Genomic DNA, 27,588 nt, shown 5'->3' with positions numbered 1-27,588 from the left:
TGCATTAATGAATGCTGTAGATCTGCTCTTCTTCTTTTTTAAGGGTTTCTTTGGCTGTTTTTGTAATGAGTGTATTGTACTGTATTACCACTGAAATAACTTTAATTTCATTAAATGCCATATTGTTCAACTGGATTTTTAGTTTGGTTCAATTTCTCACTAGGTTTCTTTCTGGCTTCTTTTTAAACCGTAGACATAATTTTTTACTGTCATGGGCACAAAGAAATGCAATTTATATTCTTTTAAATTGAGCTTTCTTTTTATATCCTCATAACTTTGTTCCCTCTCCATGGTGCTGCTGACTGGGTATTCAGTTTGAAAGCTGCTGCACTCAGAATAAATGGCATTTCTGTCATGAAAGCTTTAAAAGTAAGTGCAGGTAGTTTTTGACTGCCAATCTGAAAGTGGCAAGAAATCACATTTAGACAAATGGATAAAATAACGTGTTTGAGTGTGTCAGACAGGTTATAGTGTAGATGGAAAATAGAATGGGATCTTTTTGATGAGTAAGAAATGATGATCATTTGTCACTTTCAGTCACTTGATTGCTGCAAAGCTCGGATAGTTCAACACAAATAAGACAAAACCTTTTATCTCCCAGGATTCTAGTCAACTTTGGCATTGTTATGCTTGATAAGCACCTCTACATAACTTCAACAGGGGTCTCCAAGACAAAAAAAAGTGCTTCGGCAACTTTTCAGTGATGCACAATAGAAGCTGAATATGTGTTGTGTACACACACATTAAGCTTGAAAAGCTGCACTGCTGTGTGCTGCTCTCTCTGTCTGGACTTTGACAGCTTATACAAACAGACTAAGGTACTGAATACTGGACAATTACACACAGTGACAATGGCAGCACACATATCCACACATGCACCAATAAAACTTGGGGAACTTCAAAAGAATTCAATTGCAGTTTTAAGTGCTGTTAACATTGATGTTCACTGTTAATTATTATGCACCATTTGTTACTGAAGATCTTCAGACTGGAGTGTTGTGTCTTGATGTTATGAATGATCAGAGAAATGCTTCAAATAGGCAATTCAGGTGACCTGAAAGAATTTGAAAAGATCAGTGTCGCTGCCAACAGAGTTTCATCTGCCATGCTGCGACAGAAAAGAAGCAATAAAATGAAACCAACTAAAAAATCTCCATAAGATAAATCTGATATTAATAAATGATAGCTTCTATAGGTCACACTGTTTTGGATTTTATAAAACAGCTCTTGGGATTGAAGATTTTTAATGGAAAAATTTTGATTGATAGTTTTGTTTTATAACTTTCTATCTGACAAGTTTAAATTTATGTCTTGATTGGCTTACACGGACAGCTTTACAGTACTGTGCAAAAGTCCTGTCATCCATTATTTCTTTAAAATGGAAAATTGGTGCATTGATTTATTAAAAACATACAAACATGATACAGGTTGTGGGAAACGAGCATTTGTACAATTCTGGTGAGTTGAAAGTCAATATTTGGCATCATCATCTTTATTTAGCATAGCCTGAACTGTCTTGGGCAAGCTTTCTTTTAATTTCTTTATGCAGTATTCAGGAATAGCTCTCCAGACTTCTTGAAGGATGTTGGCTGCCTTTTTTGCCATTCTCTGTCAAGATGATCTTACACTGCTTCAATAATGCTGAGGTTGTGGCTCTGGGCGCATCGCTCTATGACTGAAAGTGTTCCATTATGTGTGTTTTTCTAAAAAAAATGTTATCTAGGTATGGTTTTATCAGTTGGTGTATTGGCGTTGTATGAGTGATGAAAATCTGAGAGTACTCTTCTGTGTTGATATGCCGATCAATTTTAACACTGTCTGAAATGCAGCTCCAAACTCTGATAGAACTTCACTGTGTTTTACAGATAGCTGTAGACACTCACTGTTGTACCCATTACATATTGACAATGATTTGAACCAAAAATGTCAAATTTAGAGTCATCACTCCATAACACCTGTTGCCACCGATTTTTCACCCCAGTCATCATGTTTGGCATACCTCAGTCTTTTCTCCCCATTTCTCTTTCTTAAGAATGCTTCTTGGAAGTCACCCTTCCACTCACAGCATTTCTGATAAGGCTTCAATGAACAGTAGATGGATCAACTGCGTTTCCTTTTGGACATTTGTTGCTTAAATATGCAGAGCTTTTGATAAGTAGTTTTTTTTGCCTGTCATCCTATGTTTAACATATTGTAACAATTTAACAGTTGGTTATTTGCTAAATCGTCAGTTACAAATATACACAACACTAGTTCATCCCTTGAGTTGAGTGCAAGGATTTACTGTTGCAAGGACTGGACTGAAAATGAGTGAAAAAGCAGCCAAAATCCAAAGAACTTTGAAAGCACTTCTGAACACCTGAAGAACTATCGCTTAAGACCACTAAAAAAAAAAAGCTTACAATAACGTTTGACTCCTGTGAAAAACCTTAAGAAAAAAGTCCAGACCTCAACATTAGTGAAGCAGTGTAGGATCATCTTGACAGAGAACGGGACCAAAGACAGTCAGCATCCAACAGAGCTTTGAAAGTCCTTCAAGAAGCCTGGAGAACTATTCCTGAAGACTACTTCAGGAAATGACAAGAAAACTTGCCTCGGAGTGTTCAGGCTGTGTTGAAGGATTGAATTGCCCTATATAATTTATTTCCATGGATTTCCACGTAGTATATGTTTATCATGTCCAAAGACATGCAGCTTGTGGGGATAGGTTAATTGGATAATCCAAATTGCCACTAGGTGTGAATGTGCGAATGAATGTGAGTGCGAATGGTTGTCTGTTCCTGTGTGTTGGCCCTGTGACAGACTGGCGACCTGTCCAGGGTGTACCCCGCCTTTCGCCCTATGACAGCTGGGATAGGCTCCAGCGCCCCCGCGACCCTGAAAAGGATAAGCGGAAGCGAATGGATGGATGGATGGATATGTTTATCATTTCATCATTTCCATTTTCCTAACAAAATATAAAGAATTGAGGGGTGACTCATGACTTTACAGCACTATAGGGCATCCTCCATCCTTTTCCCTCTAACCTGACAGCATTTTTGGACTGAAACCAAAAGTACACAAAAATCCAAGCTTCATATTCTTCTTCTTTTTTTAAATTTCCTCTTTGCCCTCTTTTTCTGTGTATTTCAGGTAATGCTGGCTGCTTCCTATTGGTCACTGCTGGCCCCAGCCATCGACATGGCGGAGGATTCTGGGAAGTACGGCTCATTTGCTTTCGTGCCTGTGGCTGTAGGATTTACACTGGGGGCCGCGTTTGTTTACTTCGCTGACCTTGCCATGCCCTTCCTGGTAGGAACTCTGACACATACAGTATTCTATGTTTCCTGGAGAGCACAAAAAATAATCTTGTGGTGATGTGAATGTAGCAGGTGCTGATCAATTCTTAATGTCTGCTTATATGTATTCACGGTCACTTTTCAAAGACTTATCACCACGCACGGGAGCAAGCTATTGATAATTCATGAGGGAAAGAAGAAGAAATGGAGGACATACTGTGGTGTGAATGTGAAGAATTGAGTTCCATGCAGAAATAAACAGAAACACCCACTTAACCTAGATAGGGCATATCTGAATTTGAAACCTTGAGGACTAGGTCAGTGAGGTTAATACAGATGAAATTTCTACAAGGGGCATAGAGTAGCATGGCAGTTTTCTTATAATTAAAGTATTGAAATTTAGTACATGCATACAGATATTCTATGATACAATAGCAGAGAACAGAGCTTTCTACTCACGAAAAAGTTGAATCTTGGCACAGATTTTCCACCCATATTCCTTTGAGAGGTCTGCAGAAATGCCTAATGTTACCTGAGGCAACACATACTTGTTAAATGGACCAAGATTGTGTTTTGTTCCACTTTGCCTGCACTGGTCTTTTGTGTGGTTTAGATAATAGCATAATTGCTGCTGAGAGCAACTGCTGGTTGAAGAATAGAAAACATGACAGAGAAAATGAGTTTGGGCCAAAGCTAGTAGAATGCATCTCGGAGGATTAATCAATATAAAGTTCTTTGTTGCCTGCTTGGGAACTTTTGTAGATGATGGCTTTTGAAATACTTCACTGTTTGCATATTGATACACTTTTTTTTGCCAAAGGCCAGCACACCTGTAAGCCTGATAGACCCAAGAAAAGAGCTTGGGTAACGTAACCATGAAAAACAAATCAAAGCAATATCATGGAACTGGTTCCATTAATGGAGACATTACCCTGACATCTATTACAGTTTCTTTCAGACTATGTTATTTGCATGCTTTTTTCCATAGACAATCAAATTATAAGCTTATTTTTTCTCTTTTTTTCTACTTCTTTCAATGGTATATAAATGACTGACACCTCAGTCAAAACAAACTTTAAGCTAACTTTTTAGCTCACTTTTAGGCTTAATAAAACTCTAAATGGGTAAATATAGAAATGGGTGATTTTAAAATGGGAGCTTAAATCATTTTTGGAGCTAGCGTCAAGTTGTCATTAAAGGAATTGGATTTTTTGGAGCTTTCAATACTGGGAGTGCACTGAGCATAGATAGAGGAGGTAGATAAAGAAGAGATGCACACCAATCAGCCACAACATTAAACCACTGACCTGTGAAGTGAATGATATTGATCATCTCGTTAAAAGCCAGTGTTCTGCTTGACAGCTTCGGGTTCTGGCATTCAAGTGATTATCGCTTTGACATGTACAGCCCACCTAAACATTGGCAAGCACTATCCCGCGTTGGATCGACTCCCCCAGATGGCAGTGGCCCCACCCGCGGCAGATCCCATCATGCTTAAAACTGCTGGAGAACAACTCGAGAAACATGGCAAAGGTGTTGACCCAGCCTAATAACTGCCCAGATTGCAGCTTGAATGAGTGTCAGCAAGACATTTGGAAACAGACTTGATCCACTTGGCTATTGTCTTTATGCTTTAGTCTTCTTTTAGTCTTCGTCCCAAGAAGAATAGATTCACAGAATAAGTTAGATTCACACGAGTGCGACGTTTAGGACAGGAAAAGGTAAATAACTTCAGTCCAACAGATTTATAATGATGGAAAGCTTAATTCTGTAGCTGGTTTGTCATTTATTACTTTGTCAACTCAGCCTGTTTCTCATCTTTCTTTAAAAGAAACAGAGAGAATATGAATATGTGTAAAACATTGACAGAGATCTGCAAACCTCTACAAATTACAACAAAGCTGATCTGTACAGCTGGACTTTTATTAACGATCCTTTAACCCTTTCCAAAAACGCCCATGTCTTGTTAATGCAGATTTTTGCAATCTCAAATGATACAAAAAACAGGTCTGAGCCTTCAGACATGCGCCAGCACAGGAATGTGGAGTGACAGTAGTGGAGTGGGGAGATGTGGGATGCGGCCACAACAGTCAGAGCAGCAGAGAACAGCTGTTGCCTTAAGCTCCTGCAGTCACACCAGGACAGAAGCAATCACTTGAATTACATATGAAGGAGTGCATAACGTCGCTGTCATGCACACTCATATAAGATGACACGCACTCGCATAAACACAGCGTTACACACATATCCCTGTGAGGATGACGAACAGTGAAAGCGAGGGTGATGAAAAGCAAAGATTTGGTTGTGCGTCTTTGATCAAATCTACGATGCACATTTGAAAATGTAGAAAACACACAAGGGTTGTATTTTTAGGGTTTGATATTAAGACCATCAGTTAAGTTCAGATTTCATAACCTTCATTCAGTTATCAGCAGAGTTGTGTCATTGTGCAGGATAAAGCTTGACTGTTGTTGCGTGGCATATTTGAACCTCATAATCCGATATTAAAACCTGGCAACTTGATGTGAGGGAAAGGTAATGAAGTTAGGGACCGTCTCAATACTAAGAAATCAGGGAAGAGTAATAGGCTGTATATAAATGATAGACATAGCCTCTGGGTTGGAAAATGGAAGCCACTGTGGAAGCACCTTAAAAGGCTTCAAACCTTCATTCTGTCAAACGGTGGATTGTATAAACGTCTACTGCAAAACAACCCAAAGCTCCCTTGATCTATGGCATCAGTATGTTTTCCTGATGGGTTTTTGTTCTTAAGAGATAGCATACCTTGTGAATGAAAGGCCAATACTATTCTTCGTTTTCAAAGGGAGATCCACCCTCCAGTTTATGCAAAACCACTCAGGCTTCACGAGAGGATTGTGGCCAATTGTCAGCCATCTTTCAGATACAGCCTGCAGAATAAATGAGGGACATTAGAGAACAGTTTTTCTAATTTTCTTGTTTGTGCAAAAAAAAGAAAAAATGCAAATGGTCACGACAGGACAGTAGTATAACAGGGTAGTATAAAAAGGGTTTTTACTTTGAAAATTGAGCAGTTAAATGGCAGATATGACTGGACTTCCTGTTCTCCTCACCTGCTGTGTGCAGACTGACACATTGTCCCATTACTGCTACTGCAACTCCTTTTATTTTAGGATCATTTAACGGTGGTGAATGCTCCCATCCTAAATCAAATGAGATAAATGTTTCTCCTCCTGGAGGAAAAAAAATCATTTCTGTAAGACCAGGACAAAAAGCAATCTACTGCTTGGGAGAAGAGAGAAAAAAGAAACACCTAATGTTATAATTTACTGCCTGTCTTTCACTCCATCACTTCACCTCTTCGCATTTCAGCAGGGGCTAATTGGGCTGCTGACCTTCCTTTCCGTAAGCCACCCATGCAGCAGTTTAATACCTGTACTCCACTGGTAGTCTTAGTAATAGGGCAGGAGATAGCAAGTACAGCAATGGGCAAACAAAAACATTTCTCAGAGCTTCAGCAGGGACATGTTTGTGAAAAGAGTTCAGAGCTGTAAAGACTTTTTAATCTATTGTATTCTCAACACACCATAACACACAGAGTACATTGTAAACTGTAGATAGCTATCAACTAGACAACTCTTTTATGCGCTTGGAAACAACATGAAATACATCCTGGTGTTCTCCCAAGAACACTTTCATAATCTGGTCCAATTTCCTGCTGTAAGACTTATGATACATATATGTGTTCTGAGGTGGGCTCATCAAACTCTTGACAACTTTACAAACCTGCTTGTGGAAATGCAAATCCCAGAGATTTGTTAAAGCTTAAGCTTAATTTAACACTTCCTAATTACCATGTAAGACGACCTGCTGTGCTCGATTTGTGGGCGAGTTTTCTCTACAAACGTGGTCCCTAATTTCACATCATTAAATCCAGGAAATTAGCAGGTGGATACACAGCGTCCCTACCAGTGTTAGTATGAGCGTCAAGGGACCCAAAATAGATAGAAAATGGTTAGTCATAGAACTATAAATACAAAAAAAAAACCTTTTGCTAAAGCAAAGTGCTAGATAATTAGGTGGTGGGCATTCAAAAATCAGACACGGTGAGTGTTATTTCACATTTGAGTGGAATGGAAGACGGTGTTGAACAGCAGCTGTGATGCTGCCTGTTCTTTTTTAACTTCAGGTTTTTTTGTCAAATCTGGTCTATCGGAAAACAGATTAAATAAAAAACCTGAGTGTTGAAACCTTCAGTAAGATCTGGGGGATCATGAATGCAGTGGTTGAGTGGTTGTTTTGGATTAACTTGTCCTCTTAGATGGTGGGGCACTGATAACAAATGGAAAGTTCTTCAGCGTGATCACCCGTGATCAACGTTTGATGAAACGTCTTGATGCTGATGGGACTTGTTTTCCAGAATCCCATTCACAGGGCATGAAGGGTCAACGAGTGGTTTGATGAGTATGAAAATGATGTAACCCATATGCCCTGGCCTTTACACTCATTAGATTAGATGGTGGACAGTTGACAGCAACTTTCCCTTTCAATAAATGAGGGAATATTTTTTGGAAGAATGTTTTCATTGAATCCTTTTTTAAAACTAGAATTTGAAACTATTGAGATTAATAGTCTCTTTTGTGAGTGTCCTTCACCCAGATGGGAAGCAGTATGTAGTGTCATATTAGATGTCATTAACCCTCATAAGACTGGCAACCTGCCCAGGATGTACCCTGGCTTGTACCCTATTGTAGCTGAGAAAGGCTCCAACCCTACGTAACCCTGATAAGAATAAGTGAAAGAGGATGGATGATGGAGAAGAAACTGTAGCTGCCAGAGAAAAGAGCATGCAGGTTCAAACCTAGAATAGTGCAAGTGAGCGTTCATACTGCTTCTTTGCCTTGCTAATTGTGTTTGATAGTCTTAAGTGATGAGGCATTGAGTTGGCAGCATGTGGTGGTCCAGTACCCTAAAACATGTTTTTGAGTCTGTCAAACTGAATATTGTGAAGAGTATTGGTGTAAACTGCCCCGCATGCCTGGACTGTTATGTCTTTAGCAAGTAAAGGTTTGGAGTTTCAGTCTGCAAGTGTTTAAAGCAATGTTTTTTAGCAGTTTCTAGTAGTTAGCTCGACCATCTGTCTTGCTGTTCCTGTTGTTCAATCTTACTGTAAAATGGACAGACTGCAGGATCTTTGAATGTCTTGGCAGTCATTTGTCTTCTGTTGATCTCAGCATACATAGAACCACAAGTGGACTTTTATTACATATCCTTTTTGACTTTTGACAAAATGTAGAAATCAATCAGATTTTCAGTCATTTAAAAGCGACGCAAAGAGCCCCCAAGGATCAATGACTCAGCATGACTCCTCTGATATGCTGTGTAGTCAATGGCTTCAAAAGATGACTAAGAGAGAGGCAAAGATACTGCCTTGTATCAAATTTATATTTTAGTGTCATTTATACTATGTGATAGCCAGACGTTTCCTACATCCAGTGTGTGAAATGATATTTGTGACAGGTAAATTACCGCCAGACCCTTAAGTGTTTTCCAGCTCACTGATTTGCTTCTCTGTCTAGATTTCATAAGTGTTCTTTCCAGCCGCAGCAGACAAGTGAAGAGCTCCATAAAAGCCAGTATATCCAAGAACCCATAGTAAGTCCGTGTTGTATGTATCACCTGTTTGTGGTGCTCAGTAAGAGAGTAGGTCTGTTAATGTAGGTTTGCAATTCACACACAAAATAGTTTGTGATTTAGATATGTCTGTGAAGGTTTCACCTCTCATCCGAGAGAGGTGAAACGTCTTCAAGCAACTTAAAGAAGTCCAGATGCTTTTCTTTGCAAGCTCCTTTGACTACGATGACCTGGATGACTGAGAACCTTCACAGACTTTTGTTTTCTTAAACCGTTACATTTGTCATTTTATTCTTCATGGGCATTTTTATTTCTTATTCTCCAGTTTCATAGTTTCTCCTCAGCTCCCTGAAGCTCTCCTTCATTTTCATTTTATCACATATTCGCACTGCTAGTTCAGCCCCCCTCCAACGACTGGCACCATGGTGACAGTAGTGGAAATGTTGGGCAATAGTAATAGCTTGCAGGAAATCAACTAGGAACCTGTGGGGGGCTATCCGTGTTTGGACAGCTGCTGCTGGCCTGACTTTTACTGGCTCTTCAACAAACACGGAAGCTGAATAAGAAGAACAACTGGGAAAGGGTAAGATGGACACAGAGGGGGGGGGTTTGGGCTGACAGGGAGAGAACGATGACGGTGATAAGGTACGAGATGGGAACAGGGTGACGATGACACAGAAAAGAAGTGATGTTGGCAGACAGCAGGAAGGACCTCACAGAGCCTTTCAGCTTGGTGATAAAACCAAATGACCAAGACAGCGTGAATCTGTTCCAGTAAGACATTTTTCTTCGCATGCATCTTTGCTTTACACCTCTTCAACTAAAGGAATATGAAGGGCATGAATAATAACTGAGTTTCTTAGAATACATTGTTTTCAGAAGCATGTAATGCAGGTTCAGTGTTTATTCATAAACCCTCTGTGGGTGGATTGTTTTTGTTCCATCAAAAAAGCACGAGCTGGAATAATGAAAGCCATAAACCTCCACACCTGCCAAGTAATTGCTGAGTAATTAGTATTAGATTAAATGAGATGGTGTTATTGTTGCAGATGTCCTGAAGACAACACATCTGCTTTCATTATTTACTGATTTATTTGACATTAAATTTCTTTCTCAGCCCGGACAATCACTACTACAAGCACAATGCACCAGGTTAAGTGTGTCTGAGCAATGAGTGCAAACCAAAGAGCAACCGGGTCCGCCAGCTTCCTCCCACAGTAGAAAAAAAATCAGTTTTCAGTTAACTGGTGTTTCTAAACTGGATTTACTTGAATGTGAATGCAGGGAGGATGAAATAAATGTATGTGAAATGGTGAAGGTGACTTGTAGTCTAGGAATAAGTCTATCCTATTCCATGTTTTGATTAGGGATTATATACAGCTTTCATTATTCCATCCTTCCAACCATCCCTTGTGAAATAAGAATGCAGAATTGTTTTCTATTCTTTGTAGTAGCAATGACGCAAAACAATGAATACGGCAATGTATCATCCCATTATCCCTTTAGATACCTTATCAATACTCTGGTGGTACTGTTCTTGGTTGTGGTGCCAATTATGAAATACATGAGGACAACTGGAAGTTTATTAATTTGTTGTGAAGAACAAACTCACAAAGGGAAAATGACAGAAAGCTAATCACAGGGCTAATTAGGTGAACTGGCACATTATTAAATTTGAAAAACAATGATATTATGTAACCACGGTGATAAAGCACTACATTACTGTGCAAATATTTATATATTTTTCTAGGAAGCTGGGAAATGTGTGCATCAATTTATTGAAACATGTGCAAACGTACATGGGAATACAGTATCTAAGGCACAAACAGTTCTGTCGAGCTTGAAAGTCTATATTTGGTCACTATGATCCCACAATGCTTCAGTAATGTTGAGGTCTGGGCTCTGGGGAGGCCAGTCCTTGACCAATAGTGTTCTCCTGTGTGTTTTTCTGTCCAGATATGGTTTTACTGCATTGTCTGTGTGTTTAGGATCATTGTCATGTTGATGCCAATCAGACTCTTTCCAGATGGTATTGCATGGTGGATCAGATCCCTGAGATCCCCAACAGCACCGGCTGACACACTGCACACCATGCAGAGATAGGCCAGGTTTTTTGTGTTTGTAATAACTGTTAGTGAATCACATTCTTGTTGCAAAAATATGATTTTATGCCAGGAAAACTGTGTCGTCTTTTGTATTTTTCACAAATTCATCTGAAGAAATGATATGTTGTTGTGACAGGCTGCTAGTAACACAAAACTGTCTAATGATACAATTTAAAATTGGTTCTTTGCTAAATTGTCTGTGTAGACACAACACTGGTTCACCCCTTGAGTTAGGTGCCTTTTTATGCTTTAATGATTCATAGTGAGTCAGTGTTAATGGACTTAAGAAACAAACAATCAAAAGCCATTCCTCTGCAAATGATCAGGTCCAATAACAGTTGCAAGAAAGCCTAGCTCCTTGAAGGAAACATGTAAAGAAATGAGGTGTGGTTCAAGACTCTTTCACTTTATTGTCTCTGTTTTTTGGGGGGTTATGTCCTCTATTTGAGTCACTCCAATATCATGACGTGTTTATGATTGTCTTGTGGTGGACTGAGTATCACTATCATGGTAATCGTACTGTGATAATATAACAGTGTTTTACTCTGTGGCCACATTATTTTGATCCAAAGGGTTCATCTCAGTAACATCACCTTACCTTGCACTATTTTTCATGGAAGTCTGACTTTGCTGTGTCGTGTCTAAAATTCTTCCACTTTTTCTCGACTCTGTGTATGAGCCTTGCTCTTCTGCCCTCAGTCTGAAACCAATGTATAGAAACTGACCTGACCTTATGTCAGTAAGAACCTATATTACAAATCACCTGTTTTTGCTTTCTTCTGAGTTTTATTAGTAGTTGGATAAACACAGAAATGGAAGTCTTGAATTCAGTTCTACTAAAGCTCTTGTCAGTTTTTGTCCATCTTTTGTCCTTTGGTTGAAGACTAAGAGAGAAGAAATGTTATGGGAGCAAGTCATTGCAGGATTACATGGTTTTAGAAAGCAGTGGCACTTGACCTTGAAAGAATTGATGGAGTTTAAGGCAGGATCAAGAGAGCAAGAGTAATAAGAAAAGGAGCAGAGCGTCCCTGTTCCATTGTCACTCATTGGTTTTCAAACTCTCGCATGTGCTTCTCTAACAATACACGTGAAGAGACTCTGATGTGACTCCACACTTGAAGTAACACAGCGCTACTTTCATACCTCCTTGTTCTAACCTGAGCTACCCATCACCATAACAACATATAGCCCTCAGGAATAAAGGAAGTGTTGGCCAGAGGTGGGAACATTACACCACACTGTACAGTATATCACCAGAACTCGGTTTGTGTCCACAGCGTGCAGGGGGCACTTAGCCAAGAGGGGAGGATTAACAATGACCAAAGCACAGCAAACACATTTACTGGACTGGGATTTTTAGTCATGGTAACTCAACGTGAAAGTCCCAAACAATAAATCTCTTTAACAGTAAAATAACACCTCACTTTGCACAATAGTTTTAAAACTCTAGCCTTCAACTTGAGTGACTGGGTGAGAGAGTGACATGGATGCACACGAAATACCAACTGATTCAAGCAAATTTCTTCAGTCGGTCACAAGAGTTGTTTGTAGAAAACTGAACCCATGAAACGAACTTTATTGTGGTCGTCAGTCTGCTGACTTTATTATAGGATTCAGTCCATTAAGATGGACTGTATCTGCACATTTCCATTAAGGAGCCATTAAATAAAAGCATGCTTTTTGCAAATATGAGCCATTCCCTATTCAAATTAGGACGGTTCATTTAAGAAGCATTATCTTCTTTTGGCCTCTCTAATATCACCTACTTGCTTTTCTTTCTCGTGACCAAGGGCCTTAATAAGTAGAGTGTGTTACTAATACAACCATTTATTGCTGTTAACAGGCCTGAAGGTTTACAGGGTATTCTGTGCTGTTGGTCATGGTGGAGTTAAGAGTGATAATGCCAGGTTAGTACATGTTTTTGGTAGGGCACAAACACAGTAAAAATAAACTGCTGCCACAGTACCACACGGTCTAACAGCAGAAATGTCAGTAAAAACGAACAGTAAGAGGAAATCAATGAATAAAACACCCAGCTGAGCACAGATCGATTAAGGAAAGAACTGCCACTCCTCCATTATCTATTACACCAACCCTCTCACACATTTAGTTCCTGTGAAAAAGCTAATCATCAGAATTGTCTCTGAAAATGGGAATAACAAGAGCCTTGATATTCCATCGGTGAACATGCCAGGAAAATACCTTCAAACGCCTTCAGATATGACTGCGGCAGTGGTGGGGCTTGGCCCTAATAACAGGGTCAGAATCACACAGAGCAGAGATCGTCACGCTTCAGTTCACCTAATTGTTACCGATTTAGATTTAGCAGCGTCTTTTTTTTTTTCAAGAAGGTAGAGCAGAAAAACTAAAAACGTGTCAGTGTGGAGTATTCCTCTCTGTGAATCGATAGAAAGCAGTAGCACCTAGTCACGGTCAGCTTACCGTGTAGAGTGAAAAAGAAAGACATTATGCCCTCTGTGTCTTTAATTGGTCAAATACAGTCCAAATCACAGCACTAATGTGTGGTGATTTTGTCAGATAGCGTGTGGTTAACAAATCAGAAACGGGTTGAAGGACTCCCCGGCTGTTGCTGTGATACTAACTGAGGCTTTTTAGCTGAAAGAAGCTCTGAATGACCCAAAACATCGAAACATTTACATCCCGGAGGCTTCACACAGCTGTTTCTACTGACAAGACAAATTCAGCTCATACAAACAACAATAAATCAAGTTCATGTTTATTCCTTTCCTCGTATATATATTTATTCTGTGTTTGTATACTCTCTGGATGGGCCATCACTGACCTGGCACATTATGAGCTTGCTCTGATTCTGTTTACACGCATGACCTCACAAACACTATCCCTGCAAAAGAGGACGTCTATAATAATACGGCCATCTGGAGAAGTTCGAACGGAGCTCTTAGCTCCTTTAACTTTTCCTTGTTTTTTATACCACCCACGTTTGCTGTCAAACACTCCCCTCTGTCGTAGAAGGTCCCCGTCCTGTTCTCGTTCAGGCATCTTGCATCTTTATTAACCATCCGCACAGAAGAGCTTAGCTGGCTGTAGTACATTGTTTTGCATGCATAATGAAATGTAGCTGAAATCTGCCTTCTGCTTGTTCACACTGTACTGCATAATGAAGTAAACATGGCTGTTTGGAGAAATTCTCTCCCTGCTTTTTTTTCTTTTCTTTAAATCCTCTTTAGCTGATTTGTTGAGCTTTGATTAGCAGGGACCGTCTTAACATACCACAGGGAATAATGTGGTTAAGCTGACTTGTGATTTTCTTCTTCTCAGCTGTGGTTATTGACTAGTTTGTCATCGGTCTTTGAGCTCAAATCTCATTTGAGCTGGGTATTAGGATTCTAACATAATTAAATACTGGAGGGAATAATTTGTCAAACAGCCAGCTACTTAGATTGAATATACAAGAATGTATTTACAGATAATAATTTTTCGTGTTCTAGAAAAAATGAAAAAAGGAAAATTCTAACAGAAAAAAACAAAGGAGATATTTTTTATGCAATTTTGAAAAATGGAGAGAAGCAAAGATGATGCATGACGAGATAAACTGCACTTATAATTTTTCAAAAACAAGCAATTAGAATGTCATTTTGTGCTCTATTAAACTGTTGACTTCTCTTGAATGTTTTCCTTTATTTTCTGTCATTTATCATGATTAGGGATGGGTATTGATAAGATTTTCACGATTCCGATTCCATTTTCAATTCTGTTTTAACGATTCGATTCTTTATCGATTCTCTTATCGATTCTTCCCCCACAGCCAAATGGCTTTTAGCTAAGCTTTAGCTTCAGCCAAGTGGAAGCTAAATTGGCTAGTCATTCATATGTATATTAGGTCGTTACCTGGGAATTCTGGAGGGAGGGGAGTGGGGGTGTGTGAATGAGGGGGTGGGGGAGCTGCTAAAAGCTGTGAACTTCCTTTTGTGTTCGTCTTGATGCATTCTCAATCATCCAGGGAAATAAATCTCCAAAAGTCACCAACTTGGAGTGTTTCAGTTTGCCATCTTAGGGAGAAATCAACACACATGGGTGTATGTCCTTTGTTGCTGAGATTTATTGATAAAAACAGTACAAAAAACCAACCATTTGCACACATATTTACAAATAATAATAAAAAATGAGTGAGTACAATTCAACATTTTCAGCAATCACTCACAATCCTGGCACTGCCATGGTATCTGTAGTCTGCATTTACCACATGTGTATCTTTTGCAGTGAACACATCGCACAGTGGCATGATTGTTCTTGCATTTGTGTTTGACCTGACACGTGGCTCTTTTTCCAGGGCTAGGTGTGGAGGGTTGTGTCCGAAGCAACTGTTCTTTTCTTGCCTTCTTCGCAGCTACATGAGAGTGAGCCAACTCTCTTGCAAGCGCCACCAGGAAGTCCACCCGTCTTTCCTTCGTCCCGGTGCATGCTTGATACAGCACATGTGCATTCAGTGCTGCCATGTCAATCATGTTATAAAACACGGCAACTGGCCAGCGCCGTGTTCCTTTGCGGACAGTGTACTCCCAAACCATCTGGTCCATCACATCCACGCCACACTTTGTTTTGTTGTAAAGGGAGACAGTGTTTGGCTTCCTTTTGGTAGTGTTATCAGTCTGAACCACGCTGTGCATGCTGCTAAGAATATAGACTGTCTTCTTCCGTTTGGCCGCATACGCCGTCAGCGTGGCAGCAGAGGTTGAAAACACCTAAGAAATAAGATAAATTGTTATTTCCATAGCCCTTTTACACACAATGAAACACATAAACATAGAACCACAAAAGACCTGCAACATACCTGAGTGGTGAATTCATTGCGATCTGTCTGTCTAGTGGATTGAGGAATTTCCCTGCGAATCCTGTTGACTGTGCCGAGGATGGTGGTTTTCCGTCTAAGAAGTTTTTGCGCAAGTGAAAGCGATGTGAAAAAATTGTCCGTGGTAACATTTCTGCCCTTGTCTAGGAATGGTTCCATCAGCCTCATTACTACATTTTCAGAAAGTCTCTCCCCAGTGGGACGATTGGGGAGTGTTATTTGTTATTTGTGGCACCAATCAGAGGCACCAATCAGAGCACTGGTACTATTGTACCAAGGGTATATATATGATACAATCTCACTGCACTTAGCCTAATCCTTCATTGCCCTGAAGAATTCTGTGGTGTACGGACCTCCTCTCCAAGGAAAGAAAATGCAGAGAAGACTCACCACTCAGCAGGCCTTGGAAATGATCCTGACGGAAGTCGACCCTTGTGACTCGGATGGAGAAGACCTAGAAGTTCAGCCGGATTCGGACTCAGAGCTGTCTGATCAGTCTTCCAGTTAGTTTCATTTCATGTTATTTCCTTTTTCATTTCAAACAAGTAAGTGGATGTAGTTAGTAAGTAAGATATTTCAGACATTATTCTGATACAGAGGAGGAGATACTGGAATTATAATTAGTATCTATGCATGCATTTGTGATTTTGTTTGACCTTCCCATTTTGCTCACAATTTGAATTTGTTCACACTGCAGATGAGGAGACTGCTTCTCCACCTAAAAAGAGAGCTTGTTTGGGGACTGAGACAGCGAAAGATGGCACAGTGTGGCGTGAAGAACATGCGGGGACCTGTCTCCCTTTCACCCCAATAGAAGCGTACGCTGCAGATGGAGAGCCAACGGCTAAGGCCAGGAGAAGTATCTCGAGTCGCCTTCAGAGCTTCCTGTGTTTCATCACTCTTGACATGCTTCGTAGCATTCAAGAATGGACTATTCAACATGCACAGCAAACGGAGCATGTTCATTGGTTCATGGACCTCCCTGAACTAATGGCATTTATTGCAATTGTGATCTTGCGGGGGGTTTACATGGTGCCATCTGTAAATGACTGCTGGTCAGCAAACCTGGGAAACCCACAGATAATTGGAACTATGGCACGAAACCGCTTCCAAGACATCATGCAACACCTACGCTTTGATGACAAGTCCACCCGCTGTGATCGAGCAAAGACTGACAAGTTCGCTCCACACCTAGCCCTGGAAAAAGAGCCACGTGTCAGGTCAAACACAAATGCAAGAACAATCATGCCACTGTGCGATGTGTTCACTGCTACAGATACACATGTGGTAAATGCAGACTACAGATACCATGGCAGTGCCAGGATTGTGAGTGATTGCTGAAAATGTTGAAATGTACTCACTCACTTTTTATTATTATTTGTAAATATGTGTACAAATGGTTGGTTTTTTGTACTGTTTTTATCAATAAATCTCAGCAACAAAGGACATACACCCATGTGTGTTGATTTCTCCCTAAGATGGCAAACTGAAACACTCCAAGTTGGTGACTTTTGGAGATTTATTTCCCTGGATGATTGAGAATGCATCAAGATGAAACACAAAAGGAAGTGCACAGCTTTTAGCAGCTCCCCCACGCCCTCAATCACACACCCCCACTCCCCTCCCTCCAGAATTCCCAGGTAACGACCTAATATACATATGAATGACTAGCCAATTTAGCTTCCACTTGGCTGAAGCTAAAGCTTAGCTAAAAGCCTACCAGCCATTTGGCTGCTCTCGGGTTTTATAGGTAGAAAGGTAGAAGCCTGGGGATGCTAAGGAGAACACTGAGGCCGATTAGCTTAGAACTTTGTTTTATATCTTCTCTTTGAACAAGATAGAAATTTAGGAGTAACATGGCCTTACAAACCCAACAGTGAGATCTTAAGAGATCCAGCCTACGGCTCTTCAATGGGGTGTCACAGCGTCCCCAGGAAAAAAATTGTAAATGTAAAATAATAAAATAAATATTCTTCTGTAGCAATAACAAAGTATAACATAAATTATTCTGTAGCAATTACACAAGAATATCCAGTAATGTCCCTGCCTACAATTAAACACATTCACTTACCTAAAATCTGCTGTGGCAAATGGGTGCAAGCCTTTGACCACAAACTTAGTCACTGCTCGGTGACATTCGTCTATCCTGGCCTGAAAGGAGATGCTACCGGTAGACTGCAGCGAGAACTGCCAGCATCTGAGCCAGACTCTGTCTCTCTCATCATGGTCACCTAAATGCACAGTAATGGCAGGTTTTGTAATAAGGCAGATCGCGCTAACATAATATGCACTGTTAGTTGATTATTTACCTGCCGCATTAACGGGAGAGGACGTGCAAACGTTACCGCTGCTGCTGGGTTGAGATTCACGAGTCCGGAAGGGAATTAAAAACATGACATTCATTTAAGGTCATTGCGTGTTTTGTGAGCAAATGCTTTTGCATATTTGTAATGTTTCCTCCCTTAAATGAAATATCTACTTTTCAAGTATTGCAAGTTGCCCTGTTGTCATCCGTTCTTGTAAAGTATAATCAAACTTCTGAGCCGCTTAGGTACCATGTTTCCTGCCAGGTAAATGACGCTCCACAACGTGGTGACGTCATTCGGGGCGACTGGAATCGATAAGGGAATCGTTTGCAAAAATGGCAAACAATTCCAAGGAATTGAAACAGTGGGAACCGGTTCTCAACAAGAACCGGTTTTCGATACCCATCCCTAATCATGATGGATGTTAAAAGTTTCCAATAATGTGTTCAGCATGTTACATTAGAGTAATATGCTGCCATGATGCAGTCTCTCACCAAACCCATATTAATTTTGTTGCTGAGTAATTTTTTTTATCATTCTTTTCATCAACTAAATAAACAACTGTTGTTATTTTGTATGTGAGAGGCCCGTTACTCGTGTAAAAACTGTGTTGTTCGAAATCTGTGAATATTCGCCCCCAGCAGCCAACGCAATGGGCAGGAGTAAAAGTCCAACAATAAGCATTCAGCATTACAGGTCCACTTTAAAGGTACAGATCAGCAATATACTCTGAAAATCTTGAGGATGATGATTTCGCTGGATTTGCTTTTGCTGTGTTTATTCTTAATTGCCCCTCATCTACAACTGTGACAGATATATTATTTGTGGTTTTCAGTTCAGTACACCTACAGAGCAGCTGAACTCCCCTAACAGCCTACACTTATAACACTACTTTCATCTAAAACGTTCTCTTAACTGATGATTTGAATTGCTCTATCTTTCTCTTTCCTCTGCTGAAGAGGCGGTTTGAGAGATATTTTCTGGTGGTAAAGTAGATAAATGACCATCTCAATAGCTAAAAAAACAACGAAAATTCAAGTTGGCCAAACTTTCGAGGCCTCTCTCACACACGCCTGGAACCAGTTAGCAACCATCTGGCAGCCACTGGTTACAATAGAAAAATGCATATTCCCCAACTTACTGGCTCATACTGGGCAAAAGAAATCATGAGGATGATGCTATGTAAAGCCTAATGAGCCTCCTTGCAATTGCTTTGATTGCAAGAAGATTGCTACAGTTGCTCTCCAAGAGGTGAAGAAACTTTGACAAGTGCAGTACAAACTGAAAAATAATGTTACCACTTTTTCCATGCGAGCAGTGGTTGCCAGAAGGTAACTACCCAATCTCTAACCTCCATGTGACTGAGGCCTAACATGGTGTGAAATCTTCGGTTCCTACCCAAGTAGCTTTGCTGCCTCATCTTACTCTAACAGCAATTGAAGTAGTATTAAACTAAGAATCAAAGTTGTTGATCCTTGTGATTGTTAGGTCTTTTTTTGGACTGATTTTCCCTTAAAATATTATCGAGATGGTCGTTTAGTAATTTGGGAAGCTACCTTTTAGCAGAGATCCTAAGCACAACATACAAACCATTCATGCAGCTGGTGTTGCATAGGGGTGTACCTTCCAATTCTTTGCAATAAAAGACCTGTTAGCCAGTTGCTGCTATTATTATTCTTTCATCCAACAAAACACTGGAGAAGATTTAATTTGAAATGGCTGCAGACACTGTTGGTTTTATATAAATCTTGAAAATGACCTGTTAGAATGAAAGGAGTCCCTTTTATACAAAATTGCTAAAAATAAAGGTATATTGCTTTCTGTAATAAAAGCTCCTGTCACCATATGCTAGAGGCAATATCTTAACTGAGGATATTCAAAGCAAGTCTGACAACCCTGTGACCAGATTTCACTGCCTGGATTTTTAACATATCTGTTCTCTTTCATCCAGACTGCAATAACCTCCTCCTGTCTCCCATTAGACTGTCAAATGGCTGACACTGGGAGTCATCCACTGTGTTAGATAGGGATGCTAAGAGACACTGCATCTAACTGAATGGCTGTGCCTGGGTTACCATTAAACCAAACTGAGCTTTGATAATGTGGCACATGCCGTTTGATGAGCTCTGTTCTTCACACGGCCTTGTAGCATTATGAGGGTATGCATATTTTACTAGTTTGACCCTGGTGGAAATAAATTCAGAATCTGTGCCGCATTAGTGCCGTCGTCTACACAGCCCTGAACAATTTCCAGTACCTGCATCCTTGTGTGTGTTTATATGTATGTCTGGGGATTGGATCATTTAAACAGTTGGTGCTTCTGGAAACCAGAAAATGTCACTTGCCCCTCCCTTCCTTCCCTCCCCATCTCCAGCTGCCTCCCTCTTCCCGCTCCACCACAACCACCCACACATGCAGGGCCTTGGAGTAGGGGTATGTCACCAGGGTGCAGAGGAGGCTACCCCCCCCCCCCCCCCCCCCTGTCCCCTTCTGGCTGCCTCTGCCTCAATTTTATCCCACAACTTAGACATTCACATTACTCACACTCTCATTACACATACATATAGGATCTTGGGGGTGGGCACGATACACGGAGTCCAAAGTACCATCAGGGTGTACACCCCACCCCTGGCGTCGTTGCCCACCTCTCAATTTTAAATACACGTAGACATTGAGGGCTATCAGGAGGGACCATGCGCTTACCTGCTGCTCTCTGGCAGGTAGCTCCAAGCCCTCCTGGGTTTTAAATGCACCTTAGAACACACATGCATCAACACTACAATGAGCGGGTGGAGGGAGGTTTGGAGTCTTCTCTCACCCCCATTCTCTGCGACCTGCTGGAGCGGGGGGGGGCTAGGAGGAGTTGGCCGTCCGACTGCGGTCTGGAGTGTGGAGCCTTCCTGCTGCTGCGGAGTCGGGGCGGTCTGCCTCCCCCCACCGCAGGGAAAAGGGAAACACCACCTGGGTCTGGGTGCAGTTCCCCCCTCCAGGGGCGAGGGCACCTAGACCCGGTTTGTAGAGTACGCTTGGGGAGTGTGATCGTGTGTACAACGTCTCTTTATGTCTGTCTCCACGTTGGTTGAGTGTGGAGTAAGTGCATATGAGAGCATGAGGGTGGGAATGGATGTTTGTGTCTGTGTGTGCCTGTATGTCTGTGTCTATATGTCAGGTTGGGTGTCAGACGCCACCTCTCTGGGGACATCTCAGGCCCTCCAAGGTTTGGAGGCCTATCTCCCCCTACCACCACTTCCCCTGCCAGTGGCGGACCCCCTCAGACATCGGTGCGTTGGTGGTTCTTTGTGTCCGGGGATGGGCGTCCAGGTACACACCGGCTCACTCCTTGGCGGCCGCTTATCGGGGCCTGGAGCCTGGGGCTCGCTCGGGCCACTTCGGAGGTGGGGTGCCCCCGGCCTCTCGGCCTGGGGCTCGGTCACTCGGGCGCAGCTGGCTGCCGGCGGAGCTCACGGGCGCGTCACTGCAACTCCCCCTGGCTTCTGCTCCGCGGCTGCTGAGTGAGCCCTCATCTGGGACTCTCCTTAGCTCTTTCCGGGACAGTGGCGCAGCTGCCCCTCTGTTGGTCTTCCTTGGTCTCTTGTGTTCTGGGGGCCTCTGGATGTCTGGAGTTTTGATCTCCTCCACACCTGCTTCATGCCCTGGAGGACGGGGCTGTGGCCCCCCCACACCCTCTAGCAGATTATTACATGAAGGAACCTTTTAAAAAACGAAAAACAAGCGCGTCCATGCTCACAGGTGTACACACGGGTGATCACACCCACAAACTACACCCTTTTTGGCTCCTACCTCAAAGCACACTGTGTTCTGTTGATCTTATGTGCTGCACAATAATGTTTAACATTTAGTATTTACTGTCATATTCCCATATATCATTGTGATGTTGTTTATTCTATTACTCTTGTTCTCTTCTGCTTGCTTTCTTTTTTCTTTCTCAGCAGGTGATCCAGGTGATTGATATATGCATTTTTTTCCCCGCTCATTCTGTTGGTTTTTGTCTTTTGCCCTTCTCCCCCGTCCCTCTTCTCAGCTGTTTCTCTTTCCCTCTTTCTTTCTCCCCTTCTTTCCCCCAGTCAAGTCTGTCCCGTATTCAGTAAGTGAAAATAAAATAAACAATAAAAGGTGAATCAAATGGACCATTACGGCAAGGCTGGGATGGTCAGTTTGGTAAAGTAAATCCGTTGGGCATCTTTCTTTGCCTTTAGACAACAATTCTGATGGCAAAAGAGCCAAACGGGACAGGCCAAAAAAAAAAAAAAAAAAAAAGGAAACCAGAAAATGTAATACGAGTAAGGGTGCAAACCAGAACAAGATAAAACAAATCGATGCACATTTTCTTGGCTTGTTCCTGGTTTTGGCTGATGTTGTTCTAATAGGAAATAAAGTGGGTTCAGGTTAGTACAGATTTAAATGAGCTTAACTTTTTTCCCCCAGACTGAGGACCTCAACAGATCGTCCCAGATATGAGATGTGAGCCGATTGCGGCGTCCACCCAGAAAGTGACAAGCAGCAATGCGGCCACCATAGAATATCAGTGACTTTCATTAACTTCAAGTGATGATGGGCAAAATAGCTGCTAGCGATGCGAAGTATATGGGTCCTGAGTTGACCCTTTCCCAACTCCAAGTTGAGCATCCGAATCACCTTTTATGGTCGTGCTCAGTACTTCGTTCATGTCGTCCACTGGCAGGAAAAGTTTCAAATAAATAGAGAGGAGCTAAAACATAGTGGAACAACTCTTGGGCAGCACCAAGGCACACTATATGATAATAGCTGTTATGATAGCTATTTTTAATACCAGACATTATACATTAAGAGGTCAAGAATAAAACCGTGCAACTAGAAGCTAGCATAATTAGGACATTTTAAACATGTTTGGTAAACGTAGCTAACTAACAAACAACTAGGGATGGACATTTTAAGCAAAATTATCATTATTATGTTCACTAAAAACTCCAAGTATTCTGTCTACATTGCACTCTCAGATATGAGATACGATACAGTGCATCATTACAGTAGACCTGTGACATGTTAGCTTTACCTGGAGAAGTTTGCATTGGACCTTTTTGACTGCTCTACTTCTCTTTGGCTTTGCATGTTTCTCCTGTTTGTGCAATAGTATCTAATGTCGCTATCACAAATGATCCAGCCACTGGTTGTAATTAACATGCTCACCTTCATGGTGGTTAGCATATAGCTTCTACTTGATTTTCACTGCCACTTCCTCAAGTTAGAGGTGGATTACATTTTACCGCCTGCTGGCATAACAATCGAAAATATCAGAATCTGAATATCGAAAAAGGTGACCATCTCTAAATCTCTTGGACTTTAAGTAATACAAGGAGTTTGATGTCTCCTGTGTCGTCATGCTCACTCACAATTGTATGTCGTGATCTTTCACTTATTAATTAATTATAAGATATATGTTGCTAGAGTGGTATGATCAAAGTACATGCACAATAAAAAGATAGTCTGTTCTATTTTATTCTATTCTAAAGAAAAATGTATATTCATCTCATTTAGTTCGTGATGATTATATCAAATAGAGACTGCTGCTTAAGTACTCTACTCTGAATCCCAGGCTGGAAATGTTATTTATAAATACGTTGCCCTTTTAATTTGATTTATTTTATGCTTTTGTGGACTATTGCATCTGTTACGTTGCATTCTGCCAACATAATGAGCTAACCTTATTGTGTCTTGCCTGCTTAGATACTTTTATATTTAGCGTATTTCATTAATTAATTTAGTTATAGATAAGATCATCAGATCTGCCCAAGAACCATGAAGATGGAATTATGTGCCTCAAGGCTACATGTAGGAAGACATGAATGAACATTAATTAGGGTTTTACATCTACATTGCTGTTGCCTTGTTGATGATCCATTGTTAGAATTGACTCACTTGCAAATAGGGCTGCCACAAACGATTATTTTGATAGTCGACTAGTCACCGATTATTTTTGCGATTAGTCGACTAATCAGATCATCATCCATTGGACGTAAAACTACAGCTTATTGCACCAGCAGCATCTGCTCTTATATAACTATCATTAGCTTACAGCTTTAAGTGTTTAAGGTCTGTGCTAACTAAAAATAAAGACAAGATGATAGTTTATTAAATTTTAATGAAATTTGCAGATTGTTTCGGTGAAGTTTAATAAACTCCTTGCTATCTAAAATATAACAGGACACTGGAGTATATTCTGGAGCATCTCACACTTCTGATAATCAGCTGTCTGCTTGACGTTTATTCAGCTGTGTAAAAACTATAACTTTAATCTCAGACAAACTGATTTACTCAGGAACAAATAAAATACAAAAAAAAAAAAAGCCAAACAATAAAATTTTAAGTTATCTAAGTGACTCATATATATTTAACCTGAGTAGCGAAAGACGGCGGTGGGTTTGAAAACGATTTGCGGGGAGTCCGGTGTTCTCACGGCGCTAGTGAGCCTAGCCCCCGGCTCGCTAACGAGCTAGTGGGTAACAGATGTCTCCGAAAACGTCGGAGCGCTTTTGAAAATATGTGGTGTCCTGATAAACTGAGCAGATATTTGAGGTTTACACAGCTACATTCTCGCCTGAAAATATGTTAAACGTTTATTTTGTGACCCAGAAAGAATAATAAGAGTAACATTAAAACTAACTAACTGCCGCCATTGTTGGAAACTGCGCTGGGCCGCGCTATGAATTCTGGGACACAGCTGCTTCTTCTTCTTCTTCTTCTTCTTCAGGGTTTAACGGTAGCTGACATCCTTGTACATGCAATGCTGCCATCTTCTGTTTCAGTCCGTTATTACACTCTTAAATCCTGCCACTTATTCCTGCGTCTTTTGTGATCTTACAAAGCTTCAAACGACGCGTCGACTATTAAATCAGTCGTCGACGATTTTGATAGTCGACGTAATCGTGACTAGTCGACAAATCGTGGCAGCCCTACTTGCAAACAGCTGCAACCCACTGTCGATCTGGAAGGTTTACAAAGACTGAGGGTGATTTTATGTTGTTTTTCCCCAGTTAACCCTGTGATAGATTGTGTACCCCTCCTCTCTATGTATCTCCTATCTATCTATGACCGCTGGGATAGATTCCAACCCAGCTGCAACCCTGAATGAGGGACACATGAATGGATGGATGGATTCTCTATTTGTAACAAAGGTGTTTTTGTACCTTATTTTATGTCTTGGTTTCATCAGAGTAAAAAAAAGACTGCAACATCCTTGAAACTAGGAAAAATTGTTGATTGCTGGGTGATTACATTACAAATTGTTGTGGCGAACATCTGGTTGCCCAGAGGTTGCAGCACCGTCCAACCTCTGCTTTCAGTCTGATTGAAAATGGTCACACATTGAAGGTTGAGTGCACAGCTCGCCTGATGGGAGGCAACCTGTCCCAAAAAATCACGGTCTAACTTGGACCATAAATTAGAGCATGCAAGTCACACTCAGACTGATTGCCAAATGTTTGTTGGGGTCATTTTGCCGTTAAACTGCTGTCCTGGAGCAACTATGTCAGTGTTTGTGGAGATATTTGAAATCTCTTTAAATCTCTGTTTGAAATCTAAGAAGTTCTGGCTGAACTCAGAATCTAAGTAGATGATAATAATTTCTGATGAATGGGAAATTCGGTATTTGTAAATAAAAATGGATGGCAACAGACACTTTTTGATTATTTATCATAGTTAACGATTATATTATCACAAACAGAATGTATGAAATTGCTAGCTTGAACCCCACTGAACTGCAAACTGCACTTAAAATGGTAAATGGCCTGTATTTGTATAGCGCTTTTAATAGTCCCCACTAGGGACCCCAAAGCGCTTTACACACCCAGTCATCCACCCATTCACACACACATTCACACGCTGGTGGAGGCAAGCTACAGTTGTAGCCACAGCTGCCCTGGGGCAGACTGACAGAAGCGAGGCTGCCATATTGCGCCATCGGCCCTTCTGGCCAACACCAGTAGGCGGTAGGTGAAGTGTCTTGCCCAAGGACACAACGACCGAGACTGTCCGAGCCGGGGCTCGAACCGGCAACCTTCCGATTACAAGACGAACTCTCAACTCTTGAGCCACGTTAAAATGCACTTTTGAGGCAGGAACTTGACTGAAAGTGGTCAGAGACTTGGTCCAAAGCTGGATCTGCTATTTCATTGGCATTGAGGTGACAAGTTCGTTGCACGTGGTCGTTTAAATTGCAAAGAATAAAAGCAGCCTGCAAGTGTGTGCTTTAATGAGTGGATGTAACGTGTAGTGTATAATCTTTAATATAAGCATCCACCAGTGTTACAGTATAGATTTGACAGAGAATAGCATCATAAATCACCCTGAACATCTTCAATTTATAATCAGAAAACTTTTACATTAGGACACGAGTCTTTGTGTGCCATTCATTTTTCAACAACAACAAACTTCTTTTTATTAACGTTTCTGTCTCCTGAAAATTAAAATGACTTTTTCAGTATTTAAAGGAAATTTCTAGTTTTTTTTTTTTTTTTCACCAGTGCGCGCTAATGCAAAGGGCTCACACACGTACACATTTGTGTAATTCTATTAAGCACATTAATTCATTTGGACACCTTATAACCAATAAGAATGGCACCAGTTTCAAACCCTTAAGTGCACCTGTCACAAACCTGTTACCCCCCCCCCCCCCCCACGCCCCCCAGTATTCAAATTAATCACTGTGTATTCTTAAACACACAGCAGATGTACACACACGCATGCACAGCAACACACAACACAGAAAATTCTATCAGTGTTCATTTATTACCGTTTTATTTATTTCTTTTCATTCTTTTGTCTGTCATGGATTTGTTGAGCTTTTTTAGTTGGCCATGCATGCTTTCATCTTTTTCTCTGTGCACACGGTTTTATTAAGCACGTTTCTCTCTGGCTCTTGCCCTTTAACTCACTCTTCCACCTGCCTTTTTGAAGTAAAGCCAGCATAATTGCACATCGTATGAACACCGTTGCTCCCTTCTTCCTCGTAATACATCACCAACGTCCCGGCTTCCAGCTCTTTGCATAGTGGGGTCACAGCGGTCATTTTAATGAGTTTGCAATGTCTCACTCTGCTCCGTCCCGTTTGTTTGTTATCTCCTCTGTGTTTTCGAGATTTATGGTTGCACGTGAATAAGTGATGTCTCCCTTATCTGAGACGTATGGCTGGGCTGTGATGCCCCTCTGTGTGTGCCTTTTGTTTAATGGATTCTGGTAAAACACTGATATGCTATCTTGTGATGGTTTAGAATAAAAGGGAGACACAGATGCTAAATGGTCCTCAGAGGCATTTTATTAGCCCAGAAATCACAGGAAGTTTGAACAAATATTAAAAAAGTGACGTGTGGACACTGATTTCTGCTGACTGTAGTTTTCATTTGCAAGTAGAAAGAATGTGTTGTTTTGTGCCTCCGCGTTCTCCAAGGACAGTGTGTTTT

The 27,588-nt window shown here is 41.0% G+C and overlaps 1 protein-coding gene across 2 annotated transcripts in view; it reads left to right on the top strand.

Annotated features, from left to right (window-relative positions):
* Positions 1 to 27,588, top strand: part of slc39a11 (solute carrier family 39, member 11) — a 174,995-nt gene that overhangs the window by 40,926 nt on the left and 106,481 nt on the right. For both annotated transcript variants that reach the window (XM_082543682.1, XM_082543681.1), the window contains exon 4: positions 3,133 to 3,291. In XM_082543682.1, coding sequence (XP_082399808.1) covers positions 3,133 to 3,291 — 159 coding nt within the window. The remainder of the gene's footprint in view (positions 1 to 3,132; positions 3,292 to 27,588) is intronic.

The sequence above is a fragment of the Aulonocara stuartgranti genome, assembly GCF_965226115.1.
Source record: "Aulonocara stuartgranti genome assembly, chromosome: 8".
Taxonomy (NCBI): Eukaryota; Metazoa; Chordata; class Actinopteri; order Cichliformes; family Cichlidae; genus Aulonocara; species Aulonocara stuartgranti.
This window is presented reverse-complemented; position numbering and strand designations above follow the sequence as displayed.